The sequence below is a fragment of the Crinia signifera genome, chromosome 6, assembly GCF_055691185.1.
Source record: "Crinia signifera chromosome 6, ASM5569118v1, whole genome shotgun sequence".
NCBI classification, from domain to species: Eukaryota; Metazoa; Chordata; class Amphibia; order Anura; family Myobatrachidae; genus Crinia; species Crinia signifera.
In genome coordinates this window covers 281,008,766-281,025,540 of record NC_139222.1, presented here as the reverse complement: position 1 = coordinate 281,025,540, position 16,775 = coordinate 281,008,766, and the positions used below count along the sequence as shown (strand labels likewise).

Genomic DNA, 16,775 nt, shown 5'->3' with positions numbered 1-16,775 from the left:
AGGCTGCATTCTCAGTGATGTCACTGGCTCCTAGTGGATGGATAGGCTGCACTCTCAGTGATGTCACTGTCTCCTAGTGACTGGATAAGCTGCATTCTAAGTGATGTCACTGTCTCCTAGTGACTGGATAGGCTGCACTCTCAGTGATGTCACTGTCTCCTATGGAACTTATAATTTAGTTGAGCACAAAATAGCTGTTTGTTCGTGTGTAGGCAACAGGTGCATTGTAGGAAAGTACGCTTTAGCGGTAAAACCAATATTTTCCCACACTTCTCTCATTCATTGATATTCTGTAGTCTGTGATCTCTTATCCACCAGAGTGTTTACCCAGCTCGCTGGCAATCATGGCTGTCTGCTTCTCATCTTCATTTATTGACCATAATTAACACCCCAATAAATTAGGCATTCATGTTGCAGTAAAAACACTTCACTATTGTCGTAAATATGACAGAACGATGCAAAACTACTGCAGAATTGGCAGTGCCGTATTCGTGTCCAAGAAAAGCCTGTTTATTGACTGTGGAAGTATGAGATTTCCTTCCATCCATTCCTGCATTGGTCATTGCACTATGTCTTACTAATGTCACCCATTACCCCTCTCGAGCACAAGATGACGACTCTACAGACATATTTGTACTTCCATTTACTTTGTGGGCAGTTGTCACCATCACACATAATATAACTGGCTTCTCCAGTATTGCAATGTGTACATGCATAGTCATTGGTTTATCCCATCAGTCATAGTGCACGGGTTTCATTCTCAATCCATACACAAGACTTCCACCGACCTCAGTGCCTAGCACTGGCTATTGTATATATATCCCATGTGTATCAGAGAGAACCAGTGTCTGATTAAACACCACCTTCGCCTAGAATGGGCCGTTTTGACTGCTATGGACGCTGTGTGTGTTGGCAGGGGAGTGGAGGGGGAATTACCAAATAAAAAACAAACTGATTACAATGTAGGTCTCCATAGCTAAGAAAGTGCCTCCATTTGAGCCGTATCCTCCATATTGTTGTATTTTTGTGTGTTTACATTGTGCTAACAGATGCAAATGCTCCAAAGAAGTGTCGGGCATTATTCGGACTAGACCGACAGAATCAATGGTGCAAACCATGCAGGTATACTACAAGGCCCCCTGGCAAATAATGAAATCCCTTCTATCCTTCCTAGAGCCTCTCTATGATTACACCCAACTCTACCAATGATACTCACTTCTTTCCTATCTTCTAGTCAATACTGGTGGTTGGACTTCATCCTTTACCTCCTCTTGGTGCACATGTCCTTCAAGACCAGAGCAGTTATATTTCACAGGACAGAAATGGGCCAAATTCACTTACCGTAGATGGTGAACATCTCATATATCTCCTGTAGTATTCATACATGCCACCAATAGATAAGAGATACCCAAGGTGATCTTTTATTGGTCGAAATAGAAGGACTGATGAAGTAATGACGACTTTATCGGTTCTATGAGCTTTCATGAAAATTATTCGACCCATCATTGACGTCTGCACAAGATACGCTCTAGTTTGAACAGATAAATGTGACGGGTTGGATGATGTCCAGACTGACTTTTGGTGGGAACCTGGACTTACGTCATAGCTCCTCTCAGTCGTAGTCTGCAGTGCGTAAAAGATAGTGATTGTTGGAGTGTCTTCTACATTCCATTTCTAGCAGCTTGAGAAGTTCAGCAACGTCAACTCATGAAAAAAGCTTTATTGCCAGCTCCCATAAATGGTGGAACCCCTCCTTCGTAACTATTGCACCCTTTTTATTATCAGAATACAGGCCCCTAACATTATTCTAAATAGGAATGAGGGCAGGATCCCAAAACATACATCTAGTCCACAGGAGAGCACATGGACGCATAACAAACTATACAGAACCTTGAACCCTTAAAGGTCAACAACCTTATAGGTGGAGATATCCTATAAAAGAGCCACAGTAGGAACTGTTCCCTTAGGATTGTCCTGTGGTTTAGTCCCGAATCACATCAATGCACTAAAGGCAATCCACTATATCACTTGTCTGATCCGTGTTGCCAGTGAAGAACCAAAAATGACCTTGCATTGGGAGCACAATGTCCTACTATCATACGATGCTACTTGTGATAAGATGTCATCCATATATGTAGCATGTACCAGTACCAAAGTTTGAAATGTGGTAAAATAAGGAATGATTAGATAGCGGAAGGCGGCACTGTAGAGACACCTTGGTGGAGGGTCTAAGAATTCTCTCTTCCTTCCTATTGATCCTCTGGTTAAATCTGTTATTTTTTTATTCTGATGCAAGCAGTCTTTGAATTTGGAATGTAACTATGGTAGGTATATATTTCCTCCCTCTATATGTTTAACACATGTCACTTCATCTTGTGTTTCATGGTCTCCGTAATGTAGTCCCAAGACCATTGTAATGAATGTGTCTGGTGTTTCGGGCAGGATGTAAGCCCTCTTTAGATAAACAAGGGACATATCCACCTTCCATTACACATGTAATCATCTGATACATCTGGAGATTTCTATATTAAGCCACCAATGTAACGTCCCCTGCTCCACAACTCCACGTGACGAGGCAGCGATGTGCTACAGGAATAGATGAGGCAGATTTAGAGACGATTAAAATGTATTTCTCATTGCCTGCAAATTCTATCATTCTAACCACTAACAGAAATGACTTCCGCTCACCCCATGTCAACCATTGCGCAGGCTTGGAAGCTATATCTTCCGATCCCAGTGCAGCGCATTTCTTACATCTGAGAACGTCACCCACCATTCATTCTATGCATGAGCATTTCAGTCCTGCATGCTCCATTTCACCGGTATTCTCAAGCCCCATAGGGATATATCTATTGGAGAACCATTATATTTTCAACGTCCATTGCCTCCAGGAAGTGTTTGCATGTTGCATTTTCATTGTCCACCATCACAGCTCTTACCATAGTTCATTTGTTTTTGATGACCTAGAGAAGGTCCAGAAACTAATTAGGAGCTACTGCTCTTGTCTTGGTCCTCGATTCTTAGCATTATGTCTTAAAACTATATATATATATATATATATATATATATATATATATACTGTATATGTGTGTATAGTGTTACACAGTTCTTTATATAACATACAAAAGTGTTCTCTTTGTCATAACCAAGCCCGTAATTAATATCAAGAAGCGAGATATGACTGGTAAACTATGGAGTGCTAAGAACTTCGTACATGCCATTGTTCACTCTAGTAGAAGAACACAGTTATTGCTTTATTAAGTCCAATGTACAAAATATTATTCACATAGTTGCCATGTGACTTGTCGAACTTTACAGTAGAATGGTGATATTTATACCACCCCAGGCCACTTGTACAGTCTAGAATTATTGTTTTTATACCATCCTGGGCAACTTGTAAAGCTTAGTATTATATCACCCCAGGTGACTTGTGGAGCTTAGAGTGATCATTATTATACCACCCCAGGTATCTTATAGAACTTAGGCTGATTATATGTCCACCACCGCAGATGACTTGTGGAACATAGAATGATGATATTTATACCAGGTAACTGGTGGAGCTTAGAATTACCATATTTATACCACCCCTGCTGACTTGTAGAACATAGAAGAGGATATATATACCACCCCTGGTGACTTGTGGAGCTTAGAATGAAGATATAGATATACCACCCCAGTAGACTTGTGGAGCTTAGAATGAGGGTATTTATACCACCCCAGATGACTGTGGAGCTCACAATGAAGATATATATATACACTACCCCAGATGACTTGTGAAGCTTAGAATGACCACTTGTGGAGATAAAAAATCCAAATAATTTGTTTCTGTAAGAAATAGTGTGATATGTACCAGTTTGTGCCTCCATGTCTAGTGTTTCTGATGTCTCCCCGCTAGTCCCTTTACCCCTCATTCACCGTTAATATTTTTCACCTTTTTAGGAGAAAAAAAAAGTGCATTCGCTACATACAAGGTGAAGGCAGCTGCGTCAGCCCGCCCTCTTCAGACGGAAGCTTACTAGACTCTCCTCCTTCTTCTCCCACAATGCTTGACTCCCCTACAAGAGACTCCACTCCACAAACTGAACAAACGCAACCTCTATCTCTGACACTGAAGCGTGATCCTCTAGCGCGGCTGTGCATGCCACAGTCCCCTCCAACAGAAAGTCCGGCCCGAAAGTCCAGCAACCTGCCAACTACCATTTGTCAGAATGGAACAGATCACAACCACCAACCCAGCTCCTTACAGTCTTCAGCGCCCTACTCCTTGTCACTAGCACAGCCGTCAACATCCTTCCTACCTTCTCATCGGTCTTTGGCTGGAACGCAACTTCAGCCCCTGTCACTTGTAACCAAGCCATTAGAATAGAGAAGCCCAACACTGACGCCTCCTCATTTTTAAAGAATTAGTATGTCTCGTTTTCCATGTTTTTTTGTATTTTTAATTTGTGCCAAGTGGCTACTTTAGTAGATGTTTATGAAGTTCATTGGTCAATATTTGACCTCTCTTTTATCTCTGCCTTTCCGATTTGACTGTGCAGACCTCTATGAGCCTCAAGGTCCTGCCAAAATTTGTATCATCAACGTTAGAAAAAAAAATAAAACAAAAAAACAAACATCTTTTTAGCATCGGAAGAAGGGGGAAATTATATATATATATATATAAATATATGAAAATAAAAAATACATAACTGTTATGTAGTTCTGATAGGTTACTTTGAAAAGACTGATTTAAAGAAGAAGAATAAGAAAATAGCAACAAGCAATTTTGAAGCAGCCCTCACAAGAGTTGGTTCTTGATTATTTGTATTAAATACGAGCTTGCGAACCAATTATTTTACATCCACTTTATACCCTCCGGGGCACAATGAATGCAGTGCTCTCTTGTGAAACAACTTTTATTGTGATGTTATTGTTATTGTTGAAATGTACAGAACACAAGGGTTAAAATGAACAAATGTATTAATATGCCTTGTTCCATGGTGGCGGCCTTTTTTTTTTTTTTTTACTATTTATTTCCTTTTTTTTTCTTATTTTATGTTTTGTTTTTGTTGTCTCTTGCTTTTTTTTTTTTTATTGGGGAATGGGATGCTACATGGAATACGTGGGTGGGTGCGTTAAATATTTTGGAGCCATTGGACCAGTAAGTAGTATTTATTGCCTAGAAATTGCTTGTGTCCTATTTGTTGTCTGTTTTCAATCTAATGTCTGTTTGCCATTTCTCAACACATTGTATAAAGTTTTTTTCTCAGTGTAAGCATTATATATATATATATATATATATATATATATATATATATATGTACGTTTTTAAGTTTATATATAAATTTATATATATCATTTTTTTTTTTTTGCTGTATGAAACTCAGTTGCCACCAAATGGACATTTTGTAGCTGCATTTAAAGGATCAATATTGTACAAAAATAACAATTGCTTTAAAAGCCATCAACAGAAGACTTGAAATTAACAAGGGAAAGCAACCTGCGCCGTTTCACCAACGGCACCTTGTAAATGACTTAAGAAACAGGAGACCAGCCTGTCTGTAGAACTGTGTACAAATTAATGTGCCAAAATTCCCGGTGAATAACCTCTCCCCCTCCCCCCATCCCCTCGTTTTTGATGCCGTATTTCCGTTCCTCATGTTTTGTTGTGATGTTACATAGCTAGCTAGGTAGGTAGGTATGTAGTTTATATCATCTTTAACAGAAGTATTTTATAGAAGGGTGACTGGGCAGCAATGAGGTACAACGAGTAATTACCCCTCACCCCTTCCAACCCCTGATGGGCCAAAATCCTGTACATTAGGTTACTTATAAAGGAAAAGACTGCCACTTCTATGCTTGCTATGTATAAGTAGGTAGCAGGCAATCATGAAATAAAAATCACAAATAGGCATGTTGGTGTTGCAAAAAAATTTAAAAAAAGAGAAAAATTAAAAAAAAAAATTTTTTTTAACAAAACTGAGAAACTCTTCATCCGTTCATTGAGTGCCATTGTATTTCGACATGACGCAATTGTAAATCTGTCTCTGGTTTCCTCTGGTTTATTAAGATGCTAATTAATAACTATACCATTTTTTTGTGAATACTTTGAATGTTTCCTAACAGCCGTGATGTTACCGTTGAGTTCTATGCTTTTACTCCAATTTAATTTCAAGGTGGTTTTCAAAACCACGAAAAATTTTTGTAATGGATTCATGTTCATGCTGTACAGTATCTGTAGCATGCAGTTCTGGATAAATAAAAGCAACTTAGTATGTGCACCGTCTCCTGTGTCCAGTGTTTGTCCGCTGCTATCGCTGTATCCCCTATGTACGTAGAGGACCCCCATACATCAGGAACCCTTCACCAATCCAGCAGCACTGCAGATCGGATCCACCAATCAGTAACTGTCGTTGAATCTTAATTTTTTTTTTTTTAATCTTTGATTTGCCCATCAGTGTTGGGGAATTAAGATTTTTATTGACCCAGTTGTTGGTAAATTGGGAAATGTCAATCCACTGCTGATGCCCAATATCCTCTGTCAGGGTAACCTATATAGCGTGCCCAAGATGGTGGCCTCACCAAGTACCTTTGAGGGGTTGAAGGACAATCCTTCGAGTATGTTGCGCCAAACTGGCCACTAAACCTTTGTATCATATTCAGGCGTTCTATGTTTCCTACGCCTCTAACTCTCTGTATTAGGTTCATGATTTCTGTAAAGCGAATAAATAATATTAATATTAGTATACACCAATGCATGAAACAATATAAACATCTTGTGATAAGAAAATAACACATGACGAGGTGTCATTAGTCACTGTTCTATATTACTTTATTGTACTAGCTTGTGACACCCAATCACGAGTGGTTCCTTATCACAGGGTAGTTTTTAATGAGGACCTTCTGCCTAGAGAACCATATCTGGAATCTCAAAGATGAGCATTGCATGATTCTGGAGGGGAATTGTTTCCGGACCTCCTTTGGAAAACATCTCCACTTTATCTATAAGCTTCTGTCTCTACCCAACATTTCCCATCTGCCCATAAGTCATAAATAGCATATTTTTGTTTTCTCTAAAACCCGGTCTGGTCTGATTCAGACAGAAATTGCTTGCACAATCTAATTCATACATTCACCTTTATACATTGTCGCACCAGCATCCATATTGGTTTGCTGCTTATAATCATTACTGCGACCAGAATATTCTAAGTGCAAAAAATCCATCGGATTCCCTGCATCGCCCAATCATTCCCTTTCGATACAACCTCATCAGTTACAGATGTGGGTAGGTGCAGCTAGATGTATACATCACATATAGGGTGGATTTTAGATTATTTTCTACAGCAGAGTGTAAATTGAACAAGTAAAAATGATTGATCAGTGAAGATATTTTTACGTGTCATTTAAGTATTGACAGGGAAGACACCCCCTGTGACCGCCTGTGGTGATCCCCCTGCACAGCTCTAGGTGTAATGGTGGTTTGCCTGCAAGTCTCTGCATATCGGTGCACACAAGCAGTTGCAGGTGACTTTAGTGCATTTTGCAGATTTGCACACTAATTCCACGAAATAGAAGCAGCATTTAGACCACCCCCAGCAGCCAATTATCGCCGCATTCCTAGCTCAGCGAGTCAGGGGAGTGGATGGGGTCCTGGAGCCAGCCAGCCTTGCCAATAATCATTTGCGTCCCTCCCTGGAGAAGTCCTGAGGCCTGCAGCAGATTCCAAGTTCCTCTGCCTTCGCACAGGGATCTGCCTGAAAAGGGTTATAGAAACTCCTGATAATGTGCCGCTTGTTGGGGGAGACTCCGTAAAAGGAGGCCTCCACTGGAGTGATGTCAGGCCTTCCTCCCTGGTGCGGCTCCCAGATTTTTTTCATTAGCAGGTAATTGAGTAGAAAGTAAAATAATCCCGGCTTGTTGTATCACACGCATTCTCTCGCTTGTAAAAGAAAAAACATTCAGGGAAACAACGGCGTCTGTAATGCAGAGTGACGGCAACATTCTATAACGCCATGACTGACAGTACCCCTGAATGCACTCTTCCCCAGTGCGCCCCTAGCTGGTTTATGTTGATATCGCTAACAGAAGTCTGTTTGGGACACTACAGCATAACTTCTATCTGATACAGTTCCTGCAGCATTCACAGCAGCACAGAGTATATCAGGAGATGAGGGATGTGTCGGTGAGGACAGGGCTGCATGTGACAGGGGGAATGACATGATGTGAGGAGGGGAATGGTGGCAGCAGGAAGCCACAGACTGAGAGTTATATAGTGGGAGGAGCAGGGTCCTCAGCAGCACAGAGTATATCAGGAGATGAGTGATGTGTCAGTGAGGACAGGGCTGCATGTGACAGGGGCAGTGACATGATGTGAGGAGGGGAATGGAGGCAGCAGGAAGCCACAGACTGAGAGTTATATAGTGGGAGGAGCAGGGTCCACAGCAGCACAGAGTATATCAGGAGATGAGGGATGTGTCAGTGAAGACAGGGCTGCATGTGACAGGGGGAATGACATGATGTGAGGAGGGGAATGGTGGCAGCAGGAAGCCACAGACTGAGAGTTATATAGTTGGAGAAGCAGGGTCCCCCAGCAGCATAGAGTTTATCAGGAGATGAGTGATGGGTCACTAAGGACAGGGCAGCATGTGACAGGGGCAGTGACATGATATGAGGAGGGGAATGGAGGCAGCAGTAAGGCACAGACTGAGAGTTATATAGTGGGAGGAGCAGGGTCCCCAGCAGCACAGAGTATATCAGGAGATGAGGAATGTGTCAGTGATTACAGGGCTGCATGTGACAGGGACAGTGACATGATGTGAGGAGAGGAATGGAGGCAGCAGGAAGCCACATACTGAGAGTTAAATAGTGTCCTCAGCAGCACAGAGTATATCAGGAGATGAGGGATGTGTCAGTGAGGACAGGGCTGCATGTGACAGGGGCAGTGACATGATGTGAGGAGGGGAATGGAGGCAACAGGAAGCCACAGACTGAGAGTTATATAGTGGGAGGAGCAGGGTCCCCAGCAGCAGAGTATATCAGAAGATGGGTGATGTGTCAGTGAGGACAGGGCTGCATGTGACAGGGGCAGTGACATGATGTGAGGAGGGGATGGAGACAGCAGGAAGCCACAGACTGAGAGTTATATAGTGGGAGGAACAGTGTCCCCAGCAGCACAGAGTATATCAGGAGATGAGTGATGTGTCAGTGAGGACAGGGCTGCATGTGACAGGGACAGTGACATGATGTGAGAAGAGGAATGGAGGCAGCAGGAAGCCACATACTGCGAGTTAAATAGTGGGAGGAGCATGATCCCCAGCAGCACAGAGTATATCAGGAGATGAGCGATGTGTCAGTGAGGACAGGGGTAGAACCATGATGTGAGGAGGGCAATGGAGGCAGCAGGAAGCCATAGACTGAGAGTTATATAGTGGGAGGAGCAGTGTCCCCAGCAGCACAGAGTATATCAGGAGATGAGTGATGTGTCAGTGAGGACAGGGCTGCATGTGACAGGGGCAGTGACATGATGTGAGGAGGGGAATGGAGGCAGCAGGAAGCCACAGACTGAGAGTTATATAGTGGGAGGAGCAGGGTCCCCAGCAGCACAGAGTATATCAGGAGATGAGTGATGTGTCAGTGAGGACAGGGCTGCATGTGACAGGGGCAGTGACATGATGTGAGGAGGGGAATGGGGGCAGCAGAAAGCCACAGACTGAGAGTTATATAGTGGGAGAAGCAGGGTCCCCCGGCAGCACAGAGTTTATCAGGAGATGAGGGATGTGCCAATGATGACAGGGCTGCATGTGACAGGGGCAGTATCATGATGTGAGGATGGGAATGGGAACAGCAGGAAGCCACAGATTGAGAGTTATATAGTGGGAGGAGCATGGTCCCCAGCAGCACAGAGTATATCAGGAGATGAGTGATGTGTCAGTGAGGACAGGGGTAGAAACATGATGTGAGGAGGGGAATGAGGGCAGCAGGAAGCCACAGATGTGATTTATATAGTGGGAGGAGCCAGGTCCTCAGCAGCACAAAGTATATCAGGAGACGAGTGATATGGCAGTGAGGACAGGGCTGTATGTGACAGGGGCAGTGATGTGAGGGGAATGGAGGCAAAAGGAAACCAAAGACTAAGAGTTATATAGTGGGAGAAGCAGGATCACCAGCAGCACAGAGTATATCAGGAGATGAGTGACGTGTCAGTGAGGACAGGGCTGCATATGACAGGGGCAGTAACATGATGTGAGGAGGGCAATGGAGGCAGCAGGAAGCCACAGACTGAGAGTTATATAGTGGGAGGAGCAGGGTCCCCAGCAGCACAGAGTATAACACTAGATGAGTGATGTGTCAGTGAGGACAGGGCTGCATGTGACAGGGGCAGTGACATGATGTGAGGAGGGCAATGGGGGCAGCAGGAAGCCATAGACTGAGAGTTATATAGTGGGAGGAGCAGGGTCCCCAGCAGCACGGAGTTTATCAGGAGATGAGTGATGTGTCAGTGAGGACAGGGCTGCATGTGACAGGGGCAGTGACATGATGTGAGGAGGGGAATGGAGGCAGCAGGAAGCCACAGACTGAGAGTTATATAGTGGGAGGAGCAGGGTCCCCAGCAGCACAGAGTATATCAGGAGATGAGTGATGTGTCAGTGAGGACAGGGCTGCATGTGACGGGCAGTGATATGATGTGAGGAGGGGAATGGAGGCAGCAGGAAGCCACAGACTGAGAGTTATATAGTGGGAGAAGCAGGATCACCAGCAGCACAGAGTATATCAGGAGATGAGTGATGGGTCAGTGAGGACAGGGCTGCATGTGACAGGGGCAGTGACATGATGTGAGGAGGGGAATGGGGGCAACAGGAAGCCACAGACTGAGAGTTATATAGTGGGAGGAGCAGGGTCCCCAGCAGCACAGTGTATATCAGGGGATGAGTGATGTGTCAGTGAGGACAGGGCTGCATATGACATGGGCAGTAACATGATGTGAGGAGGGCAATGGAGGCAGCAGGAAGCCACAGCCTGAGAGTTATATAGTGGGAGGAGCAGGGCCACCAGCAGCACAGAGTATATCAGGAGATGGGTGATGTGTCAGTGAGGACAGGGCTGCATGTGACAGGGGCAGTGACATGATGTGAGGAGGGGAATGGAGGCAGCAGGAAGCCACAGACTGAGAGTTATATAGTGGGAGGAGCAGGGTCCTCAGCAGCACAGAGTATATCAGGAGATGGGTGATGTGTCAGTGAGGACAGGGCTGCATGTGACAGGGGCAGTGACATGATGTGAGGAGGGGAATGGAGGCAGCAGGAAGCCACAGACTGAGAGTTATATAGTGGGAGGAGCAGGGTCCCAGCAGCACAGAGTATATCAGGAGATGAGTGATGTGTCAGTGAGGACAGGGCTGCATGTGACAGGGGCAGTGACATGATGTGAGGAGGGGAATGAAGGCAGCAGGAAGCCACAGACTGAGAGTTATATAGTGGGAGGAGCAGGGTCCTCAGCAGCACAGAGTATATCAGGAGATGAGTGATGTGTCAGTGAGGACAGGGCTGCATGTGACAGGGGCAGTGACATGATGTGAGGAGGGGAATGGAGGCAGCAGGAAGCCATAGACTGAGAGTTATATAGTGGGAGGAGCAGGGACCCAGCAGCACAGAGTATATCAGGAGATGAGGGATGTGTCAGTGAGGATAGGGCTGCATGTGACAGGGACAGTGACATGATGTGAGGAGGGGAATGGAGGCAGCAGGAAGCCACAGACTGAGAGTTTTATATAGTGGGAGGAGCAGGGCCACCAGCAGCACAGAGTATATCAGGAGATGAGTGATGTGTCAGTGAGGACAGGGCTGCATGTGACAGGGGCAGTGACATGATGTGAGGAGTGGAATGGGGGCAGCTGGAAGCCACAGACTGAGAGTTATATAGTGGGAGGAGCATAGTCCCCCAGCAGCACAGAGTATATCAGGAGATGAGTGATGTGTCAGTGAGGACAGGGCTGCATGTGACAGGATCAGTGACATGATGTGAGGTAGACACTGTGAGGTAGCAGGATGTGAGGTAGCAGGAAGCCACAGACTGAGAGTTATATAGTGGGAGGAGCAGGGTCCCCAGCAGCACAGAGTATATCAGGAGATGAGGGATGTGTCTGTGAGGACAGGGCTGCCTGTGACAGGGGCAGTGACATGGTGTGAGGAGGGGAATGGAGGCAGCAGGAAGCCACAGACTGAGAGTTATATAGTGGGAGGAGCGGGGTCCCCAGCAGCACAGAGTATATCAGGAGATGAGGGATGTGTGAGTGAGGACAGGGCTGCATGTGACAGGGGCAGTGACATGATGTGAGGAGGGAATGGGCGAAGCAGGAAGCCACAGATTGAGAGTTATATAGTGGGAGCAGCAGGGTCCTCAGCAGCACAGAGTATATCAGGAGATGAGTGAGGTGTCAGTGAGGACAGGGCAGCATGTGACAGGGGCAGTGACATGATGTGAGGAGGGGAATGGGAACAGCAGGAAGCCACAGATTGAGAGTTATATAGTGGGAGGAGCATGGTCCCCAGCAGCACAGAGTATATCAGGAGATGAGTGATGTGTCAGTGAGGACAGGGGTAGAAACATGATGTGAGGAGGGGAATGAGGGCAGCAGGAAGCCACAGACGTGAGTTATATAGTGGGAGGAGCCAGGTCCTCAGCAGCACAAAGTATATCAGGAGACGAGTGATATGGCAGTGAGGACAGGGCTGTATGTGACAGGGGCAGTGATGTGAGGGGAATGGAGGCAAAAGGAAACCAAAGACTAAGAGTTATATAGTGGGAGAAGCAGGATCACCAGCAGCACAGAGTATATCAGGAGATGAGTGACGTGTCAGTGAGGACAGGGCTGCATATGACAGGGGCAGTAACATGATGTGAGGGGGAGCAGGAGGCCACAGACTGAGAGTTATACAGTACAGTGGGAGGAGCAGGGTCCTGAAGATTCAGGCTTACACGTATTAGTAAGGGAGTGTCTACAAATATTAAGCATTCTAATACACTAACATCACATCCTCTTTTCTTTAAAGATAAGCCCTGTACCCTTCAATGCAACAATTAACAACGTCATATTAAGAACATCATCTAACACGTTTCAATGAGTCTCTCAGGTCTGCCTATTTCCCTTTTGGGTCTTTCATACACAGTCTGTGTTTCATCGACCATGTTGGACCTTTGTAGAATCGTGGTTTGTTCACCATTATCAGGATCATCATACATGTCAGATGAAGGGTATTCTTCAGTCATGTTGTCTTCATTATGGTTAGGATGAGATCTTAAATCCACCCGATTTCTTCTTACTTCCGTTCCACTCTCTGTATAGTATAAGATCTTGGTGCTACTTGTACTTGCACAATACCTTTCTGCACCCAGATACCTTTCTCGTGATCTCTGAGACGGACTTGGGCACCCGATTTTAGATCAGATCAGCTTTTTGTTCGGCTGTCATGAAACAGTTTCTGTTTCACCTGTTGACGTTCCGTACTCAGTCTGACCAACGCTGAGTTATGTGTATTAAGCAGTTCATCATGTATCGGGAGATTTGCTCTAATCCTCCTTCCCATCAGCATTTGTGCAGGAGAAATCCCATTCTGTAAAGGTGTACTGCGGTAGATTAAAAGACTTTTGTAGAAATCTTCTTCACCTTCTTGAGCTTTTTTCATTAGACTCTTTACAGTTTTTAATGAACTTTCCACCAACCCATTTGAGCGTGGATAGTGGGGACTTGACGTAGTATGGACAAATTCCCACTCATCAGCAAATTGTCTAAATTCAGCACTGGAAAACTGTGGACCATTGTCAGTGAACTCTTCCATAGGAACACCATGCCTTGCAAATATTAACTTCATGCAATTGATTAAGGCATTACTATTAGTTGTATGTAGTGTCTTCACCCCAGGGTAGTTAGAGTAATAATCAGGCACGACAATGTACGTTTTCCCATTACAATCAAACAAATCTGCGCCAACTTTCCGGTGCGGTCTCTCTGGCACTGCATGAGGACTCAGTGGCTGGACTTGTTGTTTCGGTCTATACAAAAGACATAATTCACATGTAGCTGTAGTCTGTGCTATGTCTTGGTTCATTCTTGACCAATACATAACTTCGGCCCTTATTCTGGTCGGTGCGGATATGTCCGCGTGCGTTCGGGCCGCCGATGTTTTGTATCTGCGCATGTGCAGAGGCGTCTCTGCGCATGTGCGAGCGGGGCGTACGGCCAAATCCCGCATGATATGTGAACACTCCGAACAGGGGGTGGAGAGGGGCGTGAAGGGCTATTTGGGCTCATTACCATATGCATACGCCCCACGTTTCATGGGCGTTCCCATGCAAACGCTGGGCGTAAGTATGGTAATGCGGCCGTGACGCACGTGTAGGGGGCGGACATATGTTATCGCCGGATGTCAGCTGCCCGCCCAGATCCCTGCTTTTGCACGGAAAAATGTCCGTGTGGTCTGAGGTTGCGGGAGCTGGTGGAGCACTCGGTCCTGCATTCGATGGTCTGCGACCATCGAATGATGGGGGAGGTTCCCTTAGATGGAGGAGGCGTATTCCGTAAAAAATACACGTGCGGTCCGTTCGGCCAGCTTCTTACCGCGTACGGACGGAGTTGGCGATCCGTATGGAAGGCGGGGTTTCGCACGCACGGTCCTGGCCGCATAATCGGATCCGGCCGCACCGATCAGAATAAGGCCCTTCATGCGCTCTCCACTTACATTGTTCTTCTCCTAAGTGGCCTTCATGTATCCTGCACAGCATAGTTTTTCTTAAGGCCCATACACACTTAAAGATTTTCATTTCAAAAGACTTTGCCAAAATCTTTGATAGATATATCTTTCCCCAAAGTAGTGCGTACACACTGAGCTATTTTCCCTAAAGAGCAAGAGATTTTCAGGAGGCAAAAGACTTTGCTGAAAATCTTTCATTATAAATGGGCTGGGTTTGAATTCCAAGGGTTCCATATATACAGTGCATTGGTGGCAGTGGGCATATAAATATATAAACATTGGTGGGCAGTGTTGGCACTAATTTATGCATTGCTGGCACAGACCAGCAATGTATACGTTAGCGCCAACACTGCCCACCAATGTTTATATATTTATATGCCCACTGCCACAAATGTATATTTACTTAAATGAAAACTGCCCACGTATGTATTTATTTAAATGGCATGCATGTACTAGACGGGGTGCGCATCTCCCCCCCCCCCCCCCCCCCCCCCTGTGTGCCCCTGGAGCGACTCGGCCGCATAATTCCCCCGTGGAGCACCGCGCTGGCCGCATACCCCCCCCCCCCCCTCAGTGGAGTGGGTAAGCACCAACCAACCGCCTCCCCCCCTCCCCCCCGCCTGGGGCGCCCCGTGCCCTACACCGTCCCCAGCAGATAATGACGCACAGCTGGCCACCAATGTTTATATTTTTATATGCTCACTGCCACCAATGTATTCATTTAAATGCACCATCAATATATTATAATATATTATATAATATAATATATTATATTTATATTATATTTATATATATATATGTCAATATATTATAATATATTATATAATATAATATATATATATAATATATTTATATATATATATAAATAAATATATATATATATATATATATATATATATATAAATATTTATATATATATATTATATATATTATATTGGTGCATTTAATGAATTCATTGGTGGCAGTGGGCAGAATAATATAAACATTGGTGGCCAGCAGGTGTTAGCAGGGAGCAGTGCTGTCTGCTCCGTAGTTAGCAAGGCTGGGGGCGGGGCCAGCCTGGCTGGGGAGCAGGGCTCTGCAGCAGCAGCAGCATCCAGCCGGCGGACCAGAAGGAGCACAGGGTGAGTACAGACAGGCGAGGGGGCGGGGGGCGGTCCGCCGGGCTGAAAGTGGTTAATCTTTCAGCCCGGCAGGCGTACACACATGGCGATGATGGATGAAAAACCATCCATCATCGCCACATCTGCTGGTAAAACCAGCAGATGAACCACTTTCCTAGCGATGATGCGGGAGCGCGCATCATCGCTAGTCGGCAATCTCCGGGGCATACACACTGGGCGATTTTCGGCCGAAAATCGCTCAAAACGGCTGTTTTGACCGATTTTCAGCTGAAAATCGTCAAGTGTGTATGGGCCTTTAGTCTTGCAGGTATGACAAACCTATTGCCTTTGTAAATAATACCATCTACAACTGTAAGGTCACTGCGGTACATCCAATAAACATGAATAGACAGCGGGCACGCAGGTTTTTCTGCTGGCCAACCTTTCAGAATGATATATTTCAACACTTTCATTGTGTCATCTGTCTCAGTTTCTTTCCTACTCTGTTCTTGTCTTACAAGAGACACTGGTAAATAATCTACAATCAAATGAACATAGGCTTCTTCCTCTTCATTCATCAGACTTTTTGAACCTTCACTTTTGTCCACAGCACGAGAAAGTGTATCAGCGATGTACATGTACTTACCGGGACAGCACAGCAAGTGTACATCCTATTTCTGTAGTCTGATAAGCATTCGTTGAATTCTCATGGGACAGTCATGTAATGATTTAGGCATGATAGCTACCAATGGCTTGTGGTCAGTTTCCACTGTAAATGTTTGACCATACACAAATTGATGAAATCGCTCACATGCATATGTGATCGCTAGAAGTTCTTTTTCTCTCTGAGCATACAGATGGAGCCGGACTCCCTCTTGCTGGTGAATCGCCAGACTGTCTCCGCTGGCGATCTGCCAGCGGCGAGGCGCTCCATCTGACTGAGACG

The 16,775-nt window shown here is 45.1% G+C and overlaps 1 protein-coding gene and 1 long non-coding RNA gene across 36 annotated transcripts in view; one reads left to right on the top strand and one right to left on the bottom strand.

Moving 5' to 3' along the window:
• The window catches only part of TCF7L2 (transcription factor 7 like 2), a 177,192-nt gene extending 170,934 nt beyond the window's left edge, over positions 1 to 6,258 (top strand). For 18 of the 35 annotated variants that reach the window (XM_083149778.1, XM_083149780.1, XM_083149782.1 and 15 more), the window contains one exon: positions 3,940 to 6,258. In XM_083149778.1, the coding sequence (XP_083005904.1) occupies positions 3,940 to 4,366 (427 nt within the window). In that variant the 3' untranslated portion in view covers positions 4,367 to 6,258. Of the gene's footprint in view, positions 1 to 2,296; positions 2,326 to 3,939 lie in introns of those variants that run through there. The other 17 variants (XM_083149799.1, XM_083149797.1, XM_083149798.1 and 14 more) reach the window with 6 other exon arrangements.
• An 81-nt stretch (positions 6,259 to 6,339) lies between these two features.
• Positions 6,340 to 16,775, bottom strand: part of LOC146009433 (uncharacterized) — a 56,913-nt gene continuing 46,477 nt past the window's right edge. Inside the window, exon 4 of the long non-coding RNA XR_014444669.1 lies at positions 6,340 to 6,692. This is a non-coding gene — a long non-coding RNA (uncharacterized LOC146009433). The remainder of the gene's footprint in view (positions 6,693 to 16,775) is intronic.